Source organism: Marmota monax, unplaced genomic scaffold, assembly GCF_021218885.2.
Source record: "Marmota monax isolate L192 unplaced genomic scaffold, Marmota_monax_Labrador192_F-V1.1 WCK01_AAM20220418_F8-fsc00315, whole genome shotgun sequence".
In the NCBI taxonomy this organism is placed as follows: Eukaryota; Metazoa; Chordata; class Mammalia; order Rodentia; family Sciuridae; genus Marmota; species Marmota monax.
The window spans coordinates 1,068,167-1,086,765 of record NW_026692798.1 but is presented as its reverse complement, the minus strand read 5'-3'; the positions used below and the strand labels follow the sequence as shown (position 1 = coordinate 1,086,765).

The following is an 18,599-nucleotide window of genomic DNA, read 5'->3' as shown; positions in this document are numbered from 1 at the left end:
GTGGCTCAAGCGGTAGCGCGCTTGCCTGGCATGCATGCAACCCGGGTACGATCCTCAGCACCACATACAAACAAATATGTTGTGTTTGCCGAAAACTAAAAAATAAATATTAAAAAATTCTCTCTCTCTTAAAAAAAAAAAAAAGAAGAAGTAGTAGTAGTACTGTCTGGGATACACTGTCTTCCACTTAGTCTCTTTCTAGGAATCTTCCCTCCCAAAGAGAACTCAAAAGGAACATCTAGCACATTAATATGCATCTTGACAGACATGCCAGGGCATGAAGATATAGTCACCCTAGAAGAGTGGGGTAGTCTAGCAACATGGGTGCCTGACGCCACATCACCCAGCAGGTGACTGAGTTAACTCAGTCACGTGCAAGGTTGGTCTCCCACAACACATGTCTTTGTGTCTTCATTATCTAGTACAAAATCCTGTCAAAATCCTGGTTTTCAGTTAAGGTTATCAGATAACAAGTTTTCAAGGCAGGCATTTACCAAAAAGAGAAGAGGGCTTTTCTGGAGAAGTGAGTGGGAAAAGAGAATTGCATGAAAATGGAAGGAGACCCTCATTGTTATACAAAATTACATATAAGAGGTTATGAGGGGAATGGGAAAAAAAAGAAAACAAAGAGAGAAATGAATTACAGTAGATGGGGTAGAGAGAGAAGATGGGAGGGGAGGGGAGTGGGGATAGTCGAGGATAGTAAAGGTGGCAGAATACCACAGTCACTAGTATGGCATTATGTAAAACAGTGGATGTGTAACCGATGTGATTCTGCAATCTGTATACGGGGTAAAAATGGGAGTTCATAACCCACTTGAATCTAATGTATGAAATATGATATGTCAAGAGTTTTGTAATGTTTTGAACAACCAATTAAAAAAAAAAAGTAGAAGGAAGGGAATTGAAGAGGCGCATGATGTCACCAAGGGCAGAGCTAAACTATGTTACCTCGGGCTGGGAATAGTTTGAAAAATATCTCTGAGGTTACCCAAAGTATAACCAAAGTTCCTTGTGCTTTTCCAATACCAAGCATTCACGTTATTTTTCTCTCAGATTAAAACCGATCTGGGGTCTGGAAGCTGGGTTAGGCATTTCTCTTTTTACTGTCTCTGCATTTGTCCATGTTTGCTAATATGCCTCTTCCGAGGGAATATGTGTTGCCAAGAGCCTAGTCAGTGGAAGGAACAGTGGATAAATTCTTTAACAAGTGAATGAAATGAATAAATGGCTGAAGGCTTAATCATTAAGTGGCTCCCTCACACTTAAGGAAGCAATCCAGCTCCCTTCTCAACTACATTTTCAGTTAAAGAACACCTTCAGCCCAGAAACATCGTGCTGAGGTGAGGAGCAGGGAGCATTGTGAATTTGGGGTTCCAACCGAATTAGGACAGAATGGCAAACTTCTTGCATGTGGCATGAACTGTGGTCCATAAGTGTTAATTCCAATATCTTGGAGAACTAAGTGTAACAATGACAGCCTCCTAACCCTACCACTGCTCCCCTTTCATCTGTAAACTAGTATGCTCACTATGTCTACATTCCTGCTATTGAAAATAAGTAGTAGAGTCTGCAAGGCGCGCTGGGATAGAGACGCAGGGTTACAGCGCTGCAGTTTCTGCCAGACGCGCAAGCACCGCACTCAGGGCTGAATTCTGGGTTCGAGACGGGGAAGGAAGCGGTCCATCTCGGTTCTCCACACCGGTCAGACCACAGAGGAGGCCAGCAGCCACCATGTTGGTAAACTGACGTCACCACACCTGTTTTTGACTGACCGCAGCTCATTCAGCCATAGAACAGGTAATTTCAGGCTGCAATTCGCCTGCGGCTTGCAGACAGATTGCTAGGGTTCAGCGCCTGGGGGCTTCTTAAAATCTGATCTTATCGGAGTGAACACGGAGCGCGGGGCAGCCGAGTCCCGGCTCCCGGAACCGTCCCGGAACCGCCCTGGCTCCGGGCTGCGGAGCCTGCGGAGGCTGCTTCTTGGACCCTGCTAATATCAGAGCAAACACGAAACACCAAGAAGCCGAATTCCAGCTCCCGGAACTGAGCCCGCGGGGACTGCTTCTTGGAGCTTACACTTATAGGAGCTTACACCGAGCACAGAGCGGCCGAGTTCCGGCTCCCGGAACCGTCCCGGAACCGCCCTGGCTCAGGGCTGCGGAGCCCGCGGAGGCTGCTTCTTGGACCCTGCTACTATCAGAGCATACACCAAACACTAAGCGGCCGAATTCCGGCTCCCGGAACTGAGCCCGCGGGGGCTGCTTCTTGGAGCCTACACTTATAGGAGCTTACACCGAGCACGGAGCGGCCGAGTTCCGGCTCCCGGAACTTCCCTGGACCGGGGCTAGGAGCCCGCGGAAACTGTGTCTCGGTCCGGGTCCTGCTGAGGGCAGGTCAGGACTCACCCATTGCTTGGGTTGCCTGGCAAGGGGAACGAAATGCTGCCATTCGCATAGGATACCAACATGGCAGAGATCTGATGTCAGCAGAAAGCGGTGGAGGAGAGATCTTCATCAATACCAGCGGTGACATAAGCAGTTGGCCTCCTGGTAAGGGGGGTGAGGCTCAGTCACCCGAGTCTCCTCAATTTGTCCTCGAGCCAGAGGGAAGGAGCCGGGCCGCCGCCAGCCCCCGGAGCAGGCCCAGCGGCTCGCCAGCGTGGTGACCGCGTGACCCCAATTGGAGAGGGGGCGGAGCGGAGCCGCCACCCACACCCGCCAGGTGGGCAGACCCACGACCCAGTAGTACATGGGCGTGGTAGGAGGGGCAGGGCAGAGCCGCCCTTCGCGCTTGCAAGGTAAACAGACCTGTGACAGCCTGGCGGGTCAGGCCCAGTGGCCTGCCAGTGTGGTACACACGTCACCCCAACTCGAGTAGGGGCAGAGCAGATCCTTATCCCACGCCCGGATCAGGCCCTGCCGGTGTGGTGGTCACGTGACCCCAATTGGAGTGGGGGTGGAGCGGAACCGCCACCCGTGCCCGCAGGGTGAGCAGACCAGTGATCAACCTGCAGATCAGGCCCAGGGGTCCGCAGGCGTGGTAGGAGGGGCAGGGCAGATCCGCCGCCCGCGCCTTCAAGGTAGGCAGACCTACAACAGACCGGCGGATCAGGCCCAGGAGCCTGCCGGCGGGGTACAAACACCACCCTAATTGGAGTAGTGACAGAGCAGAGTCGCCTCCCTTGCCAGGAACAGACCCAGCATCCTGCAGGCGGGGTAGTCACGACACCCCAATTGGAGTAGGGGCAAAGCAGAGCCTCCACTCGGGCCCGAAAGGTGGGCAGATCTGCGACCGACCAGCAGGACAGGCCCAGTGGCCTGCTGGTACGACAGACACGTCACCCCAATTGGAGTAGGGGCAGAACAGAGCCGCCACCAGCTCCCAGAACAGGCCCAGTGACCTGCCGGCGTGGTAGCCACGACACCCCAATTGGAATAAGGAGAGAGCAGAGCCGCCGCCCGCACCTGCAGGAAAGATACGCAAGCAGTATGAAAAGACAAGGAAAGAAAGGACCACAAGCAATGCAGGTCAACGCAACTTTAGAAGAGGTAACAGCTGCAGCAGATGGAATGTCAGATAAAGAATTCAGGATATACATGCTTCAGATGATCTGGAGTATCAAGGAAGACATTAAACAGCAAAATCAGACAATGAAAGATCACTTCGACAACGAATTACGCAAACAAATCCAGGAAGCAAAGGATCAACTATACAGGGAGATAGAGGTTATAAAAAACAAGCAATCAGAAATCCTAGAAATGCAGGAAGCAATAAACCAACTTAAAAACTCAATGGAGAATACTACCAACAGAGTAGAACACTTAGAAGATAGAACATCAGACAATGAAGACAAAGTATTTCAACTGGAAAAGAACATAGACAGCTCAGCAAGACTGTTAAGAAACCATGAGCAGAACATCCAAGAAATATGGGATAACATTAAGAGACCAAACTTAAGAGTCATTGGGATACAGGAAGGTACAGAGCTCCAAACCAAAGGAATGAGCAGTCTATTCAATGAAATAATACAAGAAAACTTCCCAGACTTGAAGAATGAGACAGAATCCCAAATCCTAGAAGCCTACAGGACGCCGAATGTGCAAAATCATAAGAGATCCACACCTAGACACATTATAATGAAGATGCCCAACATACAGAATAAGGAGAGAATTTTAAAAGCTACAAGAGAAAGGAAGCAGATTACATTTAGGGGCAAGCCAATCAGGATAACAGCTGATCTTTCAACACAGACTCTGAAAGCTAGAAGATCCTGGAATAACATATTTCAAACACTGAAAGATAATGGGTTCCAACCAAGAATTGTGTATCCAGCGAAATTAAGCTTCAGGATGGAGAATGAAATTAAAACCTTCCACGATAAACAAAAGTTTAAAGAATTCGCAGCTAGAAAACCATCTCTTCAAAACATCCTAGCCAAAGTATTACAGGAAGAGGAAATGGAAAATAACAATGAAAACCAACAGTGGGAGGTAGGACAGTAAAGGGGGGGGGAAACAATCAAAGAGGAAAACAAACAATGTTTAGTAACAGAAATAAACAAATATGGCTGGAAGAACAACCCATATCTCAATAATAACCCTAAATGTTAATGGCTTAAACTCACCAATTAAGAGACACAGGCTAGTAGAATGGATCACAAAACAAGACCCAACAATATGCTGCCTACAGGAGACGCATTTGATAGGAAAAGACATACATAGGCTGAAGGTGAAAGGTTGGGAAAAATCATATCACTCATATGGACTTCGGAAACAAGCAGGTGTGTCCATACTCATATCAAATAAAATAGATTTCAAGCCAAAGTTAATCAAAAGAGATAAAGAGGGACACTACATACTGCTTAAGGGAACCATACACCAACAAGACATAACAATCATAAATATTTATGCCCCAAACAATGGTGCAGCTATGTTCGTCAAACAAACTCTTCTCAAGTTCAAGAGTCTAATAGACCACCACACCATAATCATGGGAGACTTCAACACACCTCTCTCGCCACTGGACAGATCTTCCAAACAAAAGTTGAATAAGGAAACTATAGAACTCAATAACACTATTAATAACCTAGACCTAATTGACATATATAGAGTATACCACCCAACATCAAGCAGTTACACTTTTTTCTCAGCAGCACATGGATCCTTCTCAAAAATAGATCATATATTATGTCACAGGGCAACTCTTAGACAATATAAAGGAGTAGAGATATTACCATGCATCTTATCTGATCATAATGGAATGAAACTGAAAATCAACGATAAAAGAAGGAAGGAAAAAGCATACATCAATTGGAGAATGAACAATAGGTTACTGAATGATCAATGGGTTATAGAAGACATCAAGGAGGAAATTAAAAAATTCTTAGAGATAAATGAAAACACAGACACAACATATCGGAATCTATGGGACACATTGAAAGCAGTTCTAAGAGGAAAATTCATTGCTTGGAGTTCATTCCTTAAAAAAAGAAAAAACCAACAAATAAATGATCTCATACTTCATCTCAAAATCCTTGAAAAAGAAGACCAAAACAACAGCAAAAGAAGTAGAAGGCAAGAAATAATTAAAATCAGAACTGAAATTAATGAAATCGAAACAAAAGAAACAATTGAAAAAATTGACAAAACTAAAAGTTGGTTCTTTGAAAAAATAAACAAAATCGACAGACCCTTAGCGATGCTAGTGAAGAGAAGAAGAGAGAGAACTCAAATTACTAGCATACGGGATGAAAAAGGCAATATCACAACAGACACTTCAGAAATACAGAAGATAATCAAAAACTATTTTGAATCCTTATACTCCAATAAATTAGAAGATAGTGAAGGCATAGATAAATTTCTTAAGTCATATGATCTGCCCAGATTGAGTCAGGAGGATATAGAAAACCTAAACAGACCAATATCAATTGAGGAGATAGAAGAAACCATCAAAAGACTACCAACTAAGAAAAGCCCAGGTCCCGATGGGTATACAGCAGAATTTTACAAAACCTTTAAAGAAGAACTAATACCAATACTTTTCAAGCTACTTCAGGAAATAGAAAAGGAGGGAGAACTTCCAAATTCATTCTATGAGGCCAACATCACCCTGATACCTAAACCAGACAAAGACACTTCAAAGAAAGAAAACTACAGACCAATATCTCTAATGAACCTAGATGCAAAAATCCTCAATAAAATTCTGGCGAATCGGATACAAAAACATATAAAAAAAATTGTACACCATGATCAAGTAGGATTCATCCCTGGGATGCAAGGCTGGTTCAATATACGGAAATCAATAAATGTTATTCACCACATCAATAGACTTAAAAATAAGAACCATATGATCATCTCGATAGATGCGGAAAAAGCATTTGACAAAGTACAGCATCCCTTTATGTTCAAAACTCTAGAAAAACTAGGGATAACAGGAACATACCTCAATATTGTAAAAGCAATCTATGCTAAGCCTCAGGCTAGCATTATTCTGAATGGAGAAAAACTGAAGGCATTCCCTCTAAAATCTGGAACAAGACAGGGATGCCCTCTCTCTCCACTTCTCTTCAACATAGTTCTCGAAACACTGGCCAGAGCAATTAGACAGACGAAAGAAATTAAAGGCATAAAAATAGGAAAAGAAGAAATTAAATTATCACTATTTGCAGATGATATGATTCTATATCTAGCAGACCCAAAAGGCTCTACAAAGAAACTATTAGAGCTAATAAATGAATTCAGCAAAGTGGCAGGATTTAAAATCAACACGCATAAATCAAAGGCATTCCTGTATATCAGCGACAAATCCTCTGAAATGGAAATGAGGACAACCACTCCATTCAAAATATCTTCAAAAAAAATAAAATACTTGGGAATCAACCTAACAAAAGAGGTGAAAGACTTATACAATGAAAACTACAGAACCCTAAAGAGAGAAATAGAAGAAGATCTTAGAAGATGGAAAAATATACCCTGTTCATGGATAGGCAGAACTAACATCATCAAAATGGCGATATTACCAAAAGTTCTCTATAGGTTTAATGCAATGCCAATCAAAATCCCAATGGCATTTCTTGTAGAAATAGAGAAAGCAATCATGAAATTCATATGGAAAAATAAAAGACCCAGAATAGCAAAAACAATGCTAAGCAAGAAGTGTGAATCAGGCGGTATAGCGATACCAGACTTCAAACTATACTACAGAGCAATAGTAACAAAAACAGCATGGTACTGGTACCAAAACAGGCGTGTGGACCAATGGTACAGAATAGAGGACACAGAAACCAATCCACAAAACTACAACTATCTTATATTTGATAAAGGGGCTAAAAGCATGCAATGGAGGAAGGATAGCATCTTCAACAAATGGTGCTGGGAAAACTGGAAATCCATATGCAACAAAATGAAACTGAATCCCTTTCTCTCGCCATGCACAAAAGTTAATTCAAAATGGATCAAGGAGCTTGATATCAAATCAGAGACATGCCGTCTGATAGAAGAAAAAGTTGGCTACGATCTACAGTCGGTGGGGTCGGGCTCCAAATTCCTCAATAGGACACCCATAGCACAAAAGTTAATAACTAGAATCAACAAATGGGACTTACTCAAACTAAGAAGTTTTTTCTCAGCAAAAGAAACAATAAGAGAGGTAAATAGGGAGCCTACATCCTGGGAACAAATCTTTACTCCTCACACTTCAGATAGAGCCCTAATATCCAGAGTATACAAAGAACTCAAAAAATTAGACAATAAGAGAACAAACAACCCAATCAACAAATGGGCCAAGGACCTGAACAGACACTTCACAGAGGAGGACATACAGTCAATCAACAAGTACATGAAAAAATGCTCAACATCTCTAGCTGTCAGAGAAATGCAAATCAAAACCACCCTAAGATACCATCTCACTCCAGTAAGATTGGCAGCCATTAGGAAGTCAAACAACAACAAGTGCTGGCGAGGATGTGGGGAAAAGGGTACACTTGTACATTGCTGGTGGGACTGCAGATTGGTGCAGCCAATTTGGAAAGCAGTATGGAGATTTCTTGGAAAGCTGGGAATGGAGCCACCATTTGACCCAGCTATTCCCCTTCTTGGTCTATTCCCTAAAGACCTAAAAAGAGCATGCTACAGGGACACTGCTACATCGATGTTCATAGCAGCACAGTTCACAATAGCAAGACTGTGGAACCAACCTAGATGCCCTTCAATAGACGAATGGATAAAAAAAATGTGGCATTTATACACAATGGAGTATTACTCTGCATTAAAAAATGACAAAATCATAGAATTTACAGGGAAATGGATGGCATTAGAGCAGATTATGCTAAGTGAAGCTAGCCAATCCCTAAAAAACAAATGCCAAATGTCTTCTTTGATATAAGGAAAGTAACTAAGAACAGAGTAGGGACGAAGAACAGGAGAAGAAGATTAACATTTAACAGGGATGAGAGGTGGGAGGGAAAGGGAGAGAGAAGGTAAATTGCACGGTAATGGAAGGAGACCCTCAGGGTTATACAGTGGAGGGGGTAGAGAGAGAGGAGGGGAGGGGAGGGGAGAGGTGGGGAGGGGGGAGGGTGGATGATGGGAAAGGCAGCGGAGCACAACAGACACTAGTATGGCAATTTGTAAATCAATGGATGTGTAACTGATGTGAATCTGCAATCTGTGTATGGGGTGAAGGTGGGAGTTCATAACCCACTAGAATCAAAGTGTGGAATATGATATGTCAAGAAATTTGTAATGTTTTGAACAACCCACAATAAAAAATTAAAAAAAAAATAAAATAAAATAAAATAATTAAAAATGTTTTAATAAAAAAAAAAAAAAAAGAAAATAAGTAGTATACATACGGGAAGCAAGTGCTTGAATTTTAAAATTATTATCAATGTATTTACATGGGATTATTGCTGTAGAACTTTTTTTTTTTTTTGTACCAGAAAACCCAAGCTTTATTCTATGGTACTGAACACAAGAATAAACCCAACCACCGAACACAGAATAAACCCAAGCTTTATTCTATGGTACCGAGGGGGTGCAGATGTAGATGCACAGAAGCAGCATTATCTACACTATGGAAGTTACCCTGCTATAGATTCACATCAGCGTGGTGTCCCTTTCTCGTGTTAAATGCATCCCCCATGGGAACCACCAAAAAATGCACATGGGACATACCTCAAATGAGAGGTAAGGGAATTAAAATGTGGCACTACAAGCATCAACTAAATAGAAGTGAAGATAGCCACATAATGACACAAGAACACGCTGAATCACAACTTATTCTGCTCTCCTTTCGAGGATGCAAGCCACACCAAACCAAGAATCCACCCCATTCTCCTTATAACCAGGCTGAACCATGAGCTCATCCTAGCCCATCATCACCTCATATTAGGTAATCATACCATAATAATGTCATTTCTCAAAAAAAAAAAAAAAAAAAAAAAGAATTTACTCTTAGGTGTGGAGTTTTGATCCTACACCTGTCTTTGGGGGTTACAATTTAATCCGTAATATTCCCTGGTCCTTTTTTTTTTCTTTTTTAATATTTATTTTTTAGTTTTTGGCGGACACAACATCTTTGTATGTGGTGCTGAGGATCGAACCCGGGCCGCACGCATGCCAGGCGAGCGCGCTACCGCTTGAGCCACATCCCCAGCCCTCCCTGGTCCTTTTTACCTCATAGATTTTATCAATAGATGTTGAATTTTGTCCTATAATTATTATACATCAATCCATACAATCATATGTCTGTCATATGGGCTTTTCCTAGTCCCCTAGCTTTTCCTTCTTTTTCTTTTAAAGTTATTTACAAAAAAATTATTCTACTACTTCTAGTCTTAAAATACATAAAACACTTCTAAATATGTAGAAGGACTAGATATTCCACATAAGAACCCATCCATTATGCACAGAGCAGTTATTTGGACAATATTGAGAAACGGATCAGAAGGCTCAGGGAATACATTTATTATTTGAAAATGGAGAAGCTGAATTCTGAATGTTCTCTTGAGAAGGTCGAGACAACACTCAAAACTAAGGGAATAAGACATGTAATGGTTGAGACTATACTGGAAACATTGACCTCTACAGTAATTGATCTCTGCAGGTTAGAATTGGTGTTAGAAGATGGTGTTATTATATTGGGCTCTCTGATGTCAATGTAACTAGATGATGAGATGCAGAAATCTTGAAGGTTAAGTTGTGGATCTTAACTGTCAGAGCCCCAGCGGACATAAATAACTTTATGAGCACTAAGGCATGAGTGGGAACAAGTTTATGTTCATAATGTTCCAGGGGGCAAGATAGAAGGACAGCTGTTGAAGATATTTGATTATCCAATTTGTTGCAGCTGACCCTCATAAGGTCCCTCTCCTAGCAACATCTCTAGATTTCTCTGAGGATAACCAGCTGCTACATTTTGCTTAGCCGACTCCATACAAAATTCTTGATTGGCAATCTTCCACAGCAAAAATTGTCCTCCATTTAGCACAGCTCTGCACATACTAGCCCAATCTGCTGGCGTCATGTTCAAGTTGGTAATGGATTTGACCATACTTACAGTGAAAGGTGCTTGAGGACCATAGGTTGTTACAGCCTCTTTCAGCTGCTTCACTGTTTTGAAATCTAAAGCATGGTGAATTCACTGCCCTTCCTCATTCTGAAATATAGGGCATGCTAATCTTCGAGGCCCTGTCTCAGGATCCCATCTATCAACCATGGGGGTTGAGGGCCATTCAGCATATGTTGTCTCCATAATCATAGGTGGAGCTGTTGGTTGAATACTTATGCCCTCCGGTGATAGAAAGGGGTTTGTAGCAACCTCCCATTGTAACTTCTCCCCTGCTAGCCCTTCCTCCTCTAAATATTTTTCCCTTGTCTGACTAACTCAAGAGACTTCCTCTTTTACTTGATGTAAGATGTCTTCTCCTAGACTAAGCAAACAAGATTGTACCAATGTCCATAATGGTAATGTGCCAACTGGAAGAGTTCCTGGGCTTTCCTTTTCTATCTTTTTCAAATCTTCACCATGATGGTTCCATTGTGATATATTTAACAACCCCTCTTTAATGAACCATGGGCTACACCTTTGTATCATCTTAACGTATGCCCTAACTGTTCTTGATTTTACTGAGATGCCTCCTTCCTCTAGCAATTTACTTAATGCCCTTTCGGTTTGGTTCTTACTAATTTTTAATTCCATATTTCCGTGACAAAGATACCCCTCACTAAGATAATGCAAAACAAAACCGAGACAAAACAAAGCAAAAATGGAACAAAAATTCATTATATCAACCTTTCTATCCTCCTGAAATGTCCATCCATCCTCTCTCCCTATCTATTCCTCAGACACAAATAGTTTTTCCTCTGATGTGAGCGGCTTTTCTTCCGTCCCACCCATCTCCAGGGACAGGCAGCTTGAAACAAAAATGAAACAAATCGACACAAGAACACACTGCCCCCTGAAATGGTCACCCATCTTCTCGCCCTGTCAGGAGTGAGTAACTTACCTTATCACTTACTCCCAGGCATGGAGGTTCCCGGTACAGGCCACCATATGCGGTAGTCCGGCTGGGCTAAATAACCGAGAGGTGAAAAGCAACTTGAAGGTTGAAGCGGGAACTACTTTATTGTGAGTGAACTCAGCATGAACTGAGTGAAAACTCAAAGTAGCGGGCACCCAAGGTAGCAGGAACCGCTTCTCTGCAGGACAGCAGAGGTACATATACCCAACTAATTACATACAGCTTAACTTAATTAACATCATCTAGATACAGCAGTCAGTCATTAAGGAATCCTCATCATCTTAATGACTCACTGGCGTTACTTCTCAAACCACTCCTCCTGGCAAAGTGCCAGGCGCCATCTTGACTTGATTTGCATCCCCAACAGGAACCACTGAGCGGGAACACCAGCAATGCAACAACGCTTCAGGCTCCTAGTTAAATTGCTGGGGCTGACCTGAAACTTGAAATTCCCTGCCTCAGCCTCCTGAGTCACTGGTTGCCACCGCACCCAGCTTTGACTTGGATTTTTGCAAACAAAAAATGCTGTAAGATTTATACTACTGACAATATTTGCTTTATATTTGTGTGCAATATGGACATTTGGGACAGTATTTCTAAAAACATACTGTTAAAAGATATCTGAAAATGATGCCTGTAACCAAAAATATAAACAAGGGAATATTCTAAAAGTTTAGTATTTCCTTTTTAAAAAAAAAAAAATTTGTTTAATTTTTATGTGGTGCTGAGAATTGAACCCAGTGCCTCACATGTGTAAGGCAGGCACTCTACCACTGAACCACAACCCCAGCCCAAAGTTTAGTATTTTCTAATCCTAGAGAATCTACAGCATCTTTGATTAAGGGTCTCTCAGCAAAAGAAGTTAGTCACATTTGTTAAAAATATAATAGAGAAGCTAATTCTGGTTATCCATTTAGGGACATTTAATTTTACACACAGCATAATGCAACATTGTCTCAACATTCACAGCTTGACTGTCAATTACCTTAATCTTTGTTTAGAAATGAGGAACACCATAGTCCACCCTACAATGCATTTGCCAAGGTCTTTTCAGCTTCTTCCATAGGTAGTTGAACAGATATTGCAGTTTGTAATTGAAAGGTTGCTTTCACTGAAAGTGTTGTTTCAGTGACTTAAACATCATATAAAAACAGAACAATCTTTGGGTTTTCAGTTTTATCATAGACAGGCGAATTTATCATAGACAGGTGAATTTAAAATGATTGGTGACCCATTTTTTTCTGAAGTGTTTGGATAGTTCTATTAAGAATTTGTTAAGTGGGCTGGGGTGGTGGCCCAATGGTAGAACACCTGCCTAGCATGTGCGAGGCACCCTGCATATAAATAAATAAAAGAGAGGTCCATTGACAACTAAAAAATATTTTTTAAAAAGAATTTGTTAAATAATCTACTTTTCAGAGACCTAGAAGGTGGAATGGGGGAGGGGCAAGGTGAATTCTATATTGGAGTGGGTCAGCCTCAACAAATAGCACTAGCAGCAACTGTTAAGATGTATGTGCATATAGTGATGGGGAGTTAATAAGACTCCTGGGAGCCTGGGCCCTGCTGCTGAATAGGCAGAGGGCTCCAGAGTACAGCTGGGCCTGAAAGAACCTCTCTGGCCCTAATGAGTTGGATCACAGTATGGATACAAGAGTCCTCCAAGAGGGCTCAGTGGACACAGGCCAGGGCTGCTGCAACCCCTTTTCAGCCCCTTTTGTTGGCCTCCTATGGAGCCAAAGACAGAGCTCCAGTTTACAGGTGATTTATCTACCATTTGCTTTACTTGAAACCTGTAGCTGGGGTGAGCTTCCTTTGGGGGTAGGAAGGTCCTTGTGCTGGTTTGGGGAGTCAGGCAAATATCATTTCAATGCCATCCATTAAGTTATTTTCCTTTTCACATACCACAGAGTTCTTTAACCAACTTGAGCTGAGCTTTACGGCTGTCCTGTGACTAGGAATCACTTCAACAGCACTTCCCAGATCATGGCACTCAGCACTTCAGCTGCATCAGGATCGTAGAAGGTTTATCAAAATGGATTACTTGGCCCAACCCCAGTTTCTGATACAGAAGCCCAGAGTAGGTCCTGAAACTTACACCTATAGCAAGTTCCTAAGATGATACTGCAATCTAGGGGCCACACTCAGGAAACCACTGAGTCCTTGGGACTCTCTTAGGGATGACATCCATTCCTGTCCTAAGTCTCTTCATGTCTATCAAGGAAGGGGAAGCCATTCCTAACCTCTTCCCTGTCCTGGCTTCCCTGAGATTGCTGTTCTAGCTAATAATCAGTCCCTTCCAACTCTGATAGTCTTGAATTATATAAAAAAGCTCTAAAATCTGTGATATAAAAGTTCTGCTCCCAATCAGGAGGGATCAAGAGGGCTGGGCCTGAGCCCTTGAACCTCCATTTCTGGACTGGTACAGGAAGGGAGGAGAGAGGGACTTTTACTTTGTCTTCTGCTTTCTCACCCACCAAGACAGCCCTGGCCTTAGGCCAGTCCACTTTCCCTCCAGACCCAGCCATTTTAGTCTCACTCACTAACTTCCCCACTTTGACTTGTACAAGGGGCCACTGTCCTTGCAGCGGCTTGCCTTTGTGAAGGGCAGACACTTGGGCCAGAGCCACAAGGCCAAGGACTGGGAAAGAATGGGATATGCAGTGTCCTCTCATCCTGATCTCTCTCCTGGCTTTTCTTCCTTTAAGTTCTTCCTGCACCACCTCACAGCTTATCTCTGATTCACAAATCATAAGACACTTGCATAGGGACCAGTCTCACCCCACTGCTTCCCCTTTCATATAAAAACATTAAATAAAAAATCTGAATAAATTACAAAGAGCACAAAAGGGCCTGACCTCAGGGCCATCTGGTCTCCACAGGAGAATGGATGTACACATCCCTGTGAAACTTGCTTTGGAGATCACAGGGCCCTTTCCAATTCCCACAGAGTCTGACATTGCTGCCTGGAAGAAAAAGGGAGGCCAGGGCTAGGTCCCAGGTCCTGGGAGCAGTGAATAGATGGCAATCTCAAGGAGGACAAATGGGTCATGGGGAAGACGTTGGAATACAAGCCAACTGCCTGGACCTCTGGACCTGGCTTCAGATAGAGTTGGTTCTGGACCAAGGGCTCCAGATTTGGTTTAGGGAAAAAGGGAGGCCCTTGAGGCAGGTGAGGAGCAAAAGTTTCAAAAAGTGCTAATCCCTTGAAGTCATCTTTGTCATAGCCAAAGGGCGTGGCAGGGGCCCAAGGCTGGTGGATTCAATTCAAGATGTACATTCACTGGAAGCCCACCCAGGATGTAGGCACATGTGGTGAGCCGCTTCTGCCGTTTCTGCAGATTATGGTCGCCATTACAAGATGACGCTGGCTCCGCTGTGGTCTGTGACAAACAACTCCTTATCTGGGAAAGTTGGCACATGATTTTTCACCACCCTGTGAGAAAGCTCCACGCGGCAGCTTTGCATTGGGGCTTGGGATGCTTTATTAAGGCTGGGAGGGGCATCCAAGAAGGAGAAGAAGAAATATCAAGGGCCTGAATAAACTGCTGAAAGAAGATTCCTGAGTTGCGTCTTCCTTGCGGGCAAGGGGTCGCGACAAGTGGCGCCGAGACCCGGGAACCAGAACTTTCAACAGTCAGGGGTGGTGCACCGGTTAGTCCCAGGTAAGTGGGATCCGCGATCAAAGCGGGGTTAGTCCCAGGTAAGTGGGATCCGCGATCAAAGCGGGGTTAGTCCCTAGTAAGTGGGATCCGCGACCAAAGCGGGACAGCTCCTCTGTAATGAAAGAGAGAGCCTTACATTTTATTGCAGCTGCACTGTGTACTTTCGCTTCTACTTTCGCTTTCTGTTTTTTGTGCTTCCTTTGTTGTTGTGTCATGGGTGCCGCATCTTCAAGTCCGCTTCTCCTGGCCCTAGATGGCCTGTTACGTTCCAAGGGACTGGAAGTGAAACATAGTACTTTACAGAGATTTTTACAGAAGATAGATATCGCTGCACCGTGGTTTGCATTTTCGGGCAGCCTTACTGTGCCTAGTTGGGATAAATTAGGCAAAGATCTTGACTTTGCTTCTGAGCAGGGCATATTAGAGGGTGGGGTGATACCCCTTTGGAAAATGGTCCGTGGTTGCCTTACAGATGGTAAATGCCAGGAAGCTGTGAGAGAGGGTCAAGCTATTCTTGAGCAATTGCATGAGGAAAAATCTGAAGGATCATGTAGTGAAGTGGCAGAGAGTATTAAAAGTAACAGTAGTGAGAAGGCAAAAGAGCCTGAAGATAAAAATAGGAGAAGGCTCTACCCAGACTTGACCGAATTAAAAACGCCTGAGAACACAAGCGACTCAGAGAGTTCTGAGGACCTTGATATATTGTTACAACAACTACATAAGATAAAAATGAAAAAGAAGAAAAAGGAGACACAGGGCACGCAGGCCTACTGTAAGAAGGGGAAGGGAGTTAACATCGGTCAACAAAACTCTGAGGAGGAGGAGGTAGAATATCTAGAAGAAGATATGGTGCCGATTGCCCCACCTCCGTATGTGGGGGGGAGCCAAGGTTCCGGGAGATCTTTTCATGCACAAGTTTGGAGGACAGTTAATACAGATATGGGACTTGCATACCCTGTATTTCAGGACAATAACAGGGGAAGATATTATGAGCCTTTAGACTTTAAGATAATTAAAACCTTGGCAGAATCTGTCCGCACTTATGGCATAGATGCCGCTTTCACTCTCACTCAGGTGGAGGGACTTACTAGATTTTGCATGACTCCCTCAGATTGGGCTAGTCTAGTCCGCGCTTGTGTTTCCCCAGGGAAATATTAGGAGTCCAAAGTTGGCTGTTTAATGTTTCTGGCAGTACCCAAGACTCGGAGCGAGGTAGGAGGCTTAAAATTTCTGCAAATAATTCACAATTATCTAATGCTACATTACCCTCCGCAGCAGTCCGTCTCCAATCTCCGTTCCTGTTTCTTTTGGCTAATGTTACATTACAGGGGATGCTTAATTGCTCTAATATTACCTGTTATTTGTCTGAGTGTTGGAATGGATCCTGGCCTATGGCAATGGTTATGAAAATTCCAACTTTTGTCCCGATCCCGGTTACTGCAGATCCAGAGTCATTTCCTATTGTTGAACTGATTGGAGCCAGTAGAGATTTTGGAATTACGGCAGCTATGGTGACAGCTGTGGCGATATCTGCTGCTGCAGCAGTTACAGCTGGAGTAGCCATGGCCAGCCAGGTACAAACTGCTGCCACTATTAATCAGGTTATTCAACAAACATCCACCATACTTGAGTCTCAAAGTAAAATTAATCAACACACTTTATCTGGGATTCTAGCTGCTAATCAAAGGATAGATCTGCTTCAAGCTCAAGTTGAGGAATTGTCTGACCTAGTACATTTGGGTTGTATTGATCAACGTGCACATTTATGTATAACCTCTGTCAGATTTAATAATTCCAGAAATGCCTCCCGCATCATCGGAGAATATTCATCCGGAACCTGGTCCATGGAAGCAGAAAACATGATCCAGTCTCAACTAACCCAGATAGCTGTCTTGAACAGTACCCGTGTCGATCCCGTGACTTTGGGTCAATTCACCGATTGGATATCTTCTGCTTTTTCCTTATTCAAAGAGTGGGTGGGAGTAGGCATTTTTGGTGCAATGTGTTGCTTCGGTGTTGTACTTTGTTTGTGGCTTCTCTGTCGCCTTAAAACTTGCCATGCACAAGAAAAGGCTATGATCATACAAGCTCTTGCAGCTTTAGAAAATGGCAACTCGCCTCAAGTCTGGCTTGCGCATCTTAAGCAGTAAACCTTTGTCATGGTCGTTACACCCCAAGTTATTATAACATTGCACTGGGATCGACATGACTTTCCTTGTTATTCTCTTAGTGTTGGAAAGCCCTTGCACTCTGCCGGTCTTACTGCCATTGCACGCAGATGGGTTTCCACACTAGTGCTTTTCTATCGCCTTGAAGTTCGTGCCTTTCTTTCAGGGTGCTGTCAACTTGTTTGTCATTATAAACAGTCGCAGTTCAGCCTCAGCTACCCCCCTTCGTCCACCATCGTCACGATACAGGATGCGAGGCAAGGCACTGCACTTGAGTGATCCTTGATGTGGACCTCAAGGAGAGCATGTCCTATTGCATGCGGGTTCGACGCGTCCACGCCCCGCCCCACGAAAAAAGGTGTCGGCTGATATGGCCTCAGATCTGGGGAAGGGCCCTCCTTAGGACTGAGCCATACTATGCAGCCACTTCTGCACAGTGGGATAGGACCTCTACTCTTGCCTGTATTGTTTTAAGAAAACAGAAAGGGGGAACTGTGGTGAGCCGCTTCTGCCGTTTCTGCAGATTATGGTCGCCATTACAAGATGACGCTGGCTCCGCTGTGGTCTGTGACAAACAACTCCTTATCTGGGAAAGTTGGCACATGATTTTTCACCACCCTGTGAGAAAGCTCCACGCGGCAGCTTTGCATTGGGGCTTGGGATGCTTTATTAAGGCTGGGAGGGGCATCCAAGAGGGAGAAGAAGAAATATCAAGGGCCTGAATAAACTGCTGAAAGAAGATTCCTGAGTTGCGTCTTCCTTGCGGGCAAGGGGTCGCGACAGGCACAGCTCGCCCAACCCAGGCAACCTTCTCTCAGACCCCCAATCTCAGGTCTGGCCCTCTGCACTCTTACCACACCCTCCAGCTAGGCCTCCTGCTGAAGCCTAGGCCAGGGTTGGACCTTCTTCAAGAGCACAGAAACCAATTAGGAAACTGGAGGGCCAGCAGCCAGGACAGCATGCGAAGCCACAGAAAACTAGGCCCCAGGTCATTGCAAGAGACTGTGTTTCTGCAGCTCTTCCCGTGGCCTCTCCTACTACCTGACAGCGTCCTCATCCAGCCTGGCAAAGGAGTGCCATGCAGGATGTGCCTGGATGCAGGCCCAGCTGGAGGCGTTTGGTATGGGAATTTGGGAGGCTGTTTTGGTTTCTCCAACAGTGTGGGGTGTGGAACTTCGAGGCTGGGTGAGTTAGCTTGCCCCCACCACTTCTACTAGCTCAGACAACTAAGTGGCCTTAACT

The 18,599-nt window shown here is 43.9% G+C and overlaps 1 protein-coding gene across 1 annotated transcript; it reads left to right on the top strand.

Moving 5' to 3' along the window:
• The first annotated feature begins 15,079 nt into the window (after positions 1-15,079).
• On the top strand, positions 15,080-18,092 carry LOC131424308 (uncharacterized). Its single transcript, XM_058580510.1, has 2 exons — positions 15,080-15,189; positions 16,337-18,092. Exon 2 carries the CDS (start codon positions 16,521-16,523, stop codon positions 17,337-17,339), a length of 819 nt encoding a protein of 272 aa, XP_058436493.1. The 5' UTR covers positions 15,080-15,189; positions 16,337-16,520; the 3' UTR covers positions 17,340-18,092.
• Positions 18,093-18,599: the final 507 nt, after the last annotated feature.